The sequence below is a fragment of the Cavia porcellus genome, unplaced genomic scaffold (genome assembly GCF_034190915.1).
Source record: "Cavia porcellus strain 051 isolate PalLab524CR breed Dunkin Hartley unplaced genomic scaffold, mCavPor4.1 scaffold_12, whole genome shotgun sequence".
Classification (NCBI taxonomy): domain Eukaryota; kingdom Metazoa; phylum Chordata; class Mammalia; order Rodentia; family Caviidae; genus Cavia; species Cavia porcellus.
The window spans coordinates 47,658,739-47,666,609 of record NW_026947495.1 but is presented as its reverse complement, the minus strand read 5'-3'; the positions used below and the strand labels follow the sequence as shown (position 1 = coordinate 47,666,609).

At 40.8% G+C, this 7,871-nt stretch overlaps 1 protein-coding gene across 12 annotated transcripts in view; it reads right to left on the bottom strand.

Moving 5' to 3' along the window:
* Positions 1-1,291: 1,291 nt before the first annotated feature.
* The window catches only part of Pkp4 (plakophilin 4), a 221,759-nt gene continuing 215,179 nt past the window's right edge, over positions 1,292-7,871 (bottom strand). For 8 of the 12 annotated variants that reach the window (XM_005007677.3, XM_013142390.2, XM_063259128.1 and 5 more), the window contains 3 exons: positions 5,906-6,034; positions 4,194-4,267; positions 1,292-2,296 (listed from right to left, as the gene is read on the bottom strand). In XM_005007677.3, the coding sequence (XP_005007734.2) occupies positions 2,048-2,296; positions 4,194-4,267; positions 5,906-6,034 (452 nt within the window). In that variant the 3' untranslated portion in view covers positions 1,292-2,047. The remainder of the gene's footprint in view (positions 2,297-4,193; positions 4,268-5,905; positions 6,035-7,871) is intronic. The other 4 variants (XM_063259131.1, XM_063259129.1, XM_063259130.1 and 1 more) reach the window with 2 other exon arrangements.

Here is a 7,871-nt window from a genome sequence, read left to right as displayed (position 1 = left end):
CAATGATGCAGTTTTCTGTCATTTGGACCCATCTACAGTTTTGTTTATCTAGCCACAGGTTAGGATTTTTAAAGGGCATCAGGTTTTTTATCCTGTTCTCACCCATAGCTGGCCTATTTGTGGCTCTGTTGGGATGTCTGAGTAGAGGCCCAACTTTCTTTCCAACTCAAATTTGGATCAACTTTGAAATGCTGCCTGTCAAAATAGGGTCACCAAAGGAAAGAAACACTGTCAAACAGCTCAGGAGGATCTAGATTCTCTTCTTGAATCCCTGAGTGAGGACCTTCATTTTCACCCAGACACCAAAACATCAGGTTTAGGGAAATATGTGATTCAAAGCTCAAAAGGAAATGGCATCTTCTGAAGTCATGGTGTCCATTCCTCAGGAGATTCAGCAACCTCTGTCACCTAAAGAGGGCTGTTTCTGGAGCCCTAGCAGGCCAGAGCTCAGGTAGCAGAAGTTTGACCTTGCAATTGGCTCATGTGGGTATTCAAAAAGCCTATACCTCAGAAAGGGTCCCTATTCACAGACTTGAGGAATCATCTCGCTTTTACTTGTATTTCCATTTCATAGTTTTGGGCAGCATTTTCTTAGGCCTTTTTGCACATACTCACAAATGTGAGCTTGTGGTTTTATCATACTTGCAGGATATAGTGGACTATGACCAACTGCACAGTTGGGTCACGTGGGTTGTGTCCAGGAAGATCAAGGCACCATGGCTCAGGACAGAAACTGCAAACTGGCCCCCCTGGAGCTGGTGCCCCTTCCATCACAACCAATGCAGAAAAACTCAACAATGCTGTGCAGTACTACTGGGATGGGCTCTTGACATTCATATCTGAGGGGTTTGTCCCTTTCGTCTTTAATCAAGGAATTACTGTTTCTCATAAAATTATTCAGAGAAGTAATTATTTAGAATTGGTTTTGGCTTACTTCATTAGTACCAATCAAGTAAATGTCCAACCACTATTCTTATGTAATTATTGAATTCTTAAAAATGATGCCAAAAGAAGTCTTTGCCAATTTAGTAATGGCCAAGCTGCTGAATATAATTTCTCTTATGTGAAAACTGGTGATAAATACATATAGCAATCTAAAAAGACATAAAACTGCAGAGTGCATTAGATTCCAAATAGATCTGAAGAAATAAATAGAGTAGTAAGATAGACAAATAGGAGGGCAGTTCAGAGCTTAATTCTCTGGTGTGGTCCATCTCACAAAATGTTTATTAAATTAGCTTTTCCATGTGACATTCAGGGAGGGCAGGAGAGGGGAAAGAACAGGAACACATTTCCAAGGATGAAATTTCCACATTTATTTTTCTTTCATGTGCATAGAAAATGGCAGTGAAGTGTCCTATGAAAGAGGCAGGGAATGGGCATGGTGCTGCTATACCGGACTGGACTTTGTGCTTCCAAAGTACACTATTCATTGTGAAACAAAAGATGTCTTAGTTTGTTTTTAACTGTTAACAGTTCCTTGGGTTTCCCATTTTTAAGCTGTCCATTTCTTGAAATCTCTTTTCAAATGACACACTGCATTACAAATGATGGCACTTAACCAATGTGGCATTTCCATATTTACACCAACAAAAGAAATTTACAAGACATAATAGCATACAATCTTGACATTTAGTAATAGCAATAAAACATGAAGGGCATCCATTTTATTTTATTTTTTTTTCTGTACAAACTATCAGAACATAACTTTATTCACATTAAAAAAATCATCTTTAATTTGATTTGACCTACACATCCCCCATCTCATTTCACCCATTTCTCAAACCTCTCATCACATCACCCACACCTTCACCAGACTATAGAATCTATAAGTAATTAGATCTAACACCTAAGTAGAGCTTAGAAAGTCCTTGCTCAAAAGTTTCCTTACTTCCCTGAAAATTCCTCAAAATGAAAAAAATATGCTCTTCACTCATTCCTTTCATCTCACGTTCACATCTCATCATCAGATCGGCAAGACAGACTTTTCATATCAATCCAAACAAGGTTAGAAAGAAAGTTCCTCTGTGGAGCAACCGTCTTGATGCTACACCCATGAGTCCGGGGACCCTGGGTACTGTTCTGCTCTATAGGAAGGTCGTTTAGTGGAATAAAAGTCTACGTAATTTGTGGTTGATTTCAGTCCATACTGTGCTGAGTAATCAGTAGAAGCTGGAAAGTGAACTCGGTCATCAAAATAAGGATCTTCATAGCTATGAGGAGACTGCAAATACAATCTGTATGCATCAAAGTTCTTTCTGTTGGAGTCATCTTGACTATAATACAGCTGTTGATGCTGTTGACAAAATGGAAAGGCAAATAAATGAAACCAACTTTTAAAACTACACATTTAAAGAAAAATAATGGGAGTTTCCTGCATCACATTCTAAAAGCAGTATTTGTGGACGTAAGGGTTAGCATTTGCTTCATGTGCACACTGTGTGGTTACTCAGGTCAAGGCGAATTTCAAAACTGCACCTATAGTTGGATTGGCTGAGTCTGCTTAAGTCCTTCTAAAGAACTGAGTGCTGAGGGAAGCACGGGATTTATCTCAGTGGCAGATGGCCACTGCCTATTTCCCCTCCTTCCTGGAATTCCTGTTCTGTGTCCTGCTCTGGAGAGGCCTGTGACCTGAGCAGGTCAAATAAGGGGATAGTAGTAATGTTTGCTTTCATACAGAGAACCTTGAGCATATCATAAATTTTTGGCAGGGTTTGGATTTTTATCTTAGATAATTACATAACTATAGAGTCATCTTTTACCTCGGAGATGAAGACTGAATCCATCCCTCAATTTAAAAAAACATGTAGGTGGTCTGGTAAACATCATCACAATTTGGAAACTCTGTTGTTAGGCTGTGCTATTCAAGGAGTATGCAACCTCAAGGCAGGAGAGTAGTAAAATTAGCAGAGGCTTGTGTGCAAATACAATTCTAGTGGAAAGGACCGTCTTAAGTCCATTTGGAGAGTAAGGGCAAGCTCATGTGAAAACCAGAGTTCATCCACCCCTATTTCCTTTTGTGCTGCTTTTGCTTTTATTTCATACTGACTTCTTCAAATTGCATGGTTCTTATGCCTGTCTTCGTTACCACAAATCTCCTCATTTAGTAAGATGTAACAAATGTACTATGTATGCAATCAACAACATATTCTGGAACTAACTCAGTTGTAACATTGAGGATTTCAGAGTTATAATCTCCTTAACCCCAAGTCTACTCTGTTTTTAGAGTTATAATTCTATTTTTCCTGACTAAAACAAAACACCCAGAACTATAGCCTAAGCCAGAAATGGTAGTATATGCCTTTAGTCCAGATACTCAAGAGGCTGACGTAGGATTGTTTGAGCCTATGAGTTTGAGACCAGCTGGGACAACATAGCAAGACTCTGTCTTAAGGAACAAAAAAACCTCACATAAATTATGAGCACCTTGGTAAACTATTTTTCTTCCATCTACTTAAAAAAATGATGTAATACGAGAGGTGTCTTAAGACATCTTTATCTGAAGTACAGGACACAGTCTTGTCTTGGGAATTCCCAAGTATTTTGTCTTACTAGAAAGTAAGAGGAAATCAGATAAAGTCTCAGGAAGGCCCTGAAAACTGATTACAGGTCCCTCCTGAAAGCAGGACCTGGGACTGCTACCACCACAGCACATCCTCATTGTAGTGGGCTGCATCCTGCAACGGCTCAGTCCATTTTCACCCCTGAGATGAACGTATCAGCCTTAAGGCCAAAATCTCAGGGTTCTTAACTTATGGAGTGCAGACTGGGAGGAAGTCGTGAAATGGAGAAGGAAGTACATAAAAAAGAGGACGATGAGATGAGAGAGTGAAGAGTGCTTACCGACCTTTCTTTACCCTGAGGATGGAAAAAGATTTTAGAGATTAACAAAAAGGAGGGAAACAATGAGTGGGAAAGGAAATTGTTGGGAAAGAATGTGACTTTAAGACTTCTCAGCTGTTCCCATGAGTGGTCTCAGAGGTCTCAGAGGCACAGATGTGGATATTTGAGAACAGGAGGCTACCTTGGCTGGTGCTGTTTAAACCATGAATGCACTTCTAAGGAGTGAGAATCCCCAGGTATTGCTCCTCAGGCCCTGCTGTGTTGGCCGAGCCCTGAGAAGTCAACAGACGTGGACCCCTTACTGTGTTACTGCTAATCGGCTTTCTTTACAAATAATATTGCAAATTCACCTGTAGCCGTCTATTTTGTTCTCTTGCTGGTGAGGAATAGGAACTGATGTAAATTGGTGAAGGTTTGCTGGAGCCTGTAAGAAAATATTTTATGAAATTAAAACTAGTGCTTATTACTCTGGTCCATTAGGTTGTGCGGTGTCCCACAATAGGGCTTGAGCTGTCCCTGACAGGGCCTGCCTTTCCCAGTATTGGTGCAGACTGAGGGGCAGCCACCTAGGTTCCCTGGGTCTAACCTGTTTACCCAGGGGGTTGGTAGAGGACAGTAGCAATACCAGTGATTAACCCATCCAATAAGGAGTCCCTCAATTTTCATTCAGACTTGGGGGTGTTTCTCAGGCTGGGTCTGAGCAGCAGCAAAGCTCTTTAGTAGAGGGAGCCACTCTGCCAGGGATCTAAGCCAGAGCAATGGGTCACACAAAAGAAGGCAAAGGTACTATTAGAATGAATCCCATGCCTTTGACATAGCTGTGATCTGAAATCCTAGGTTCTAGGAAGAGCAAGCACAGGTGTGTCCTAGGCAGTCCACCACAGGGAGGCACAATCTTATGTCTGCCAGAGTTAAAAATGCCGTAAAATGAAAAGAATCTGGTGATTACATAATTGTCTTCAAGAGCCTATAGCTGATTCCTGATGATGTCATTAGTTACTCTTCAATTACTGTTAAAGCTAGCAAATATTTTTTTTTTTAATGAGGAAAATGAAACATACTTGAGGCAAATTAGTTTATTGAAGCAAGCAAAAGAGATACAGAAAGGCATGCATGCTAAAGAGGTGATCTTTACAGCAGGCTGCTGCAAAGCTGAAGCAGCCATGCACTTCAGTTTGGATGTGCGTTTCCTTTTGCACAGAGCTTGGTATCTGAAATGTAGCATCTACAATTGTCTGAGCTATTAATTGCTATGGTAACAATAGTCGATTAGTAAACAGTCCTGTGAAATCACTGTATCAAAGACAACAGCACAACTGAGATTGTTTCGCCGGCAGTAGTTAAGCTGCCACCAGCTATTATTTGTATTTCTTTTTAATAATTAGGTTTTCTTAGAAAAGGGTACTTTTTGGGGATAGCTCATGCTGATTTATTTGAAATTTCTAGAATTGTTATAATTTGTCAGATAGTTGAGAATGAGGACAAAATGAAATCTTGGTAACCTTCTGGGCTGGCATTACTTAAACCTTATGTACATCTTTCTGACTAGTATATAAAATATTAAATACTATGCAATATTTTTGTTATTTATAAAAAATAATCACTCCAGGAATTGCATTGTACATTCTACAGTTCAATTTTTCTTTGTGAAAACATAAATAGAATGGATCTTCATTGTATTTTGAATGTAAGAGATAAGCCAGCCTAGAAGATGTAGCCCCTACAGAGCCACAGAGCCTGGGGTTCTGATGCATGAGGGACATGAAGAGAGACTGTTGAGCGGGAGAGAACACAGCAAAGGGACTGCGCCTCAGGGCAACCAAAAGTGATTTCCCATTTGGGTCCAGCCCTCTTTTATTTGTGGCCACCATACAACTACATTAACTTGCTTTGCTTAAAACAAGTCGAAAAGGCAACAATCGCAGAAGCAGGGAAGAAGAGATGGAAATCCAGTTGGGGGACCATCTCAATACAAGCACTGGCTACTTGCCAGGACACTGGCTGAGCATCTGGATACGCGGCTGTTCGATGTACTGCATCATACACCCGACTGGCGTCTTACCAGGGTACAGGCCTTTGTGTGTGGCATCCCCTTGGCTATTGTAATACTGCATAGGTGGCTGAGTCCTATCGTATTCAGAGCGAGGCTCTCTGATTCCTAACAGTGCTGGTGAGGAAGAGGTGCTGCCAACTGAGGGGAAAGCAAAGGAAGAGAGAGAGAGAAAGAGGAGAAGAGAGAAATCAGACAGTCAGTGCCTCTGGAAATCCTCTCCAGAATAACAAAGGTCAGTAATTAGAAATGCCACGCAGTTGGTGCTAAAAGTCAGCTCTTAGAGGTGCCAGGAGCTGAGTAGCCAGACCCAAGGATGAGGAGTACACCTTGCAGGCCCATCCCTGGGATTGGCAAGGATGACACCTGAGCTTAGGCCCCAGCTGGAGAGCAAGCCACCTGGCTGGAGAGGCGCAGCAGAGGTCATGCGAGTGTGCCCAGCAGTGGTCTCAGGGACTTGTTCAGCCTTTGGTAGATGAGGAATAACTCTAGCCATGCAAAAGTTATAATTTGCTATTTTATGACTGCAGTTCAGTTGCTTGTAAACCATCCATCTATTATCTTTTATGTACAGTTCTTCCGTAAACGGGTTTTATGGCATATTCTGATCTTTAATTATTTCAAAACTTATCTGTAACTCTAAATATGTTAAAGGTTGCCCAGTCCATAAAATTCATAGATCTCTGTATGATGATCTGCTGTCAGGAAAATCATGCGAACTCAGTAAGCTTGGCTCACTGAGAAGCTCATGGTGCTAACAGAGGACTTTTACCCTAGTTCAGACCAACTATCTAATAATTTTTACCCAGGGTTTCCTTTTGCGCATTTCTATTCAGAAGAAAAAGAAACATTTCACACTACGGCCCCTTTCTCATTAAAAATCCATCTTGCTTGCTTGAGAGTTAGTTACAAATAAGAGCAGCAACTTACTTTGTGCTGGCCCTCCAACCCCAGCACCAGTGGTCTAAGGGTACGCTGAGGCTGAGCACTTTGCCTAAGCAGCCATGCCCCTGATACATGGCTGTCTGTGTTGAACACAGGTGGTTGTGCAAGGCACTATGTGTCTATGCTCACTTTCTGGGTAGTGGGACTTGTGTTCCAAAATTATGCCAACACTAGCGCCAACAGATGCAACACTAGTGCTAAAAGAAGTACAGTTAGGCCTGGGAATCACTGGAGGAACAATGGAAAACATACCTTATCTTGAACAGAATCCAAAGGGCTGCCTAGGAACTGGGGTAGGGGTTCATTAACACTGCTCTACATATATATGTAAGAGGTCTTCAAAACAAATGCTAATCTGTCTGAAACGACTCTAGATTTGTTTATATGCCTTTTGTAAAATAGCCAAATGTTTTGGTTTCCCTGCTAGCTCTATTTCTAAGTTCCTAAAGGATTCTGAGTATTTTTATGAAAGATAGCCCCTGGCTCAGTAAGATGTTAAAAACCAGGCACGGGTCTCTTTGAAGAAAATAACTCATAACTTTAAAAGTAAGACATAAATATCCACCATACCCAGCAGGCACAGATAATGTTAAAAATAAAAAATAAAGACTCTTAGTACAACTGGGGACATCCAATTATGTGGCAGGAACCAACCACTGGGCATGCACATCAGTCTTTGTGGTCACATTTGTCCACATGAGCAATAAGACTGCCAAAAGTAGCACAGTTTACCACAACACACAATACTTGTATGTCAGAATGGGTGATTTAAGCCAAATAAAAATAAGATATTTGTTATTACTTTCCCTGTTTCATTTAGGTAAGACTTAAATCTGAATTGGTTTGGTAGTAATAATCTCTCCTTATATATAAAAAATTTTAGTTTAAATCTCAAAACATTCTTTCCATTAAGTTAAATGCTCTAAGTAGGCAGGTGGCATGGTGGGTTAAAGTTAAAGATTTCCAACTGAAAATCAAAGCCACCCTGTAAGCCTATATCCATAGCTGGATATGCTGGAGATCTGCAACGAAG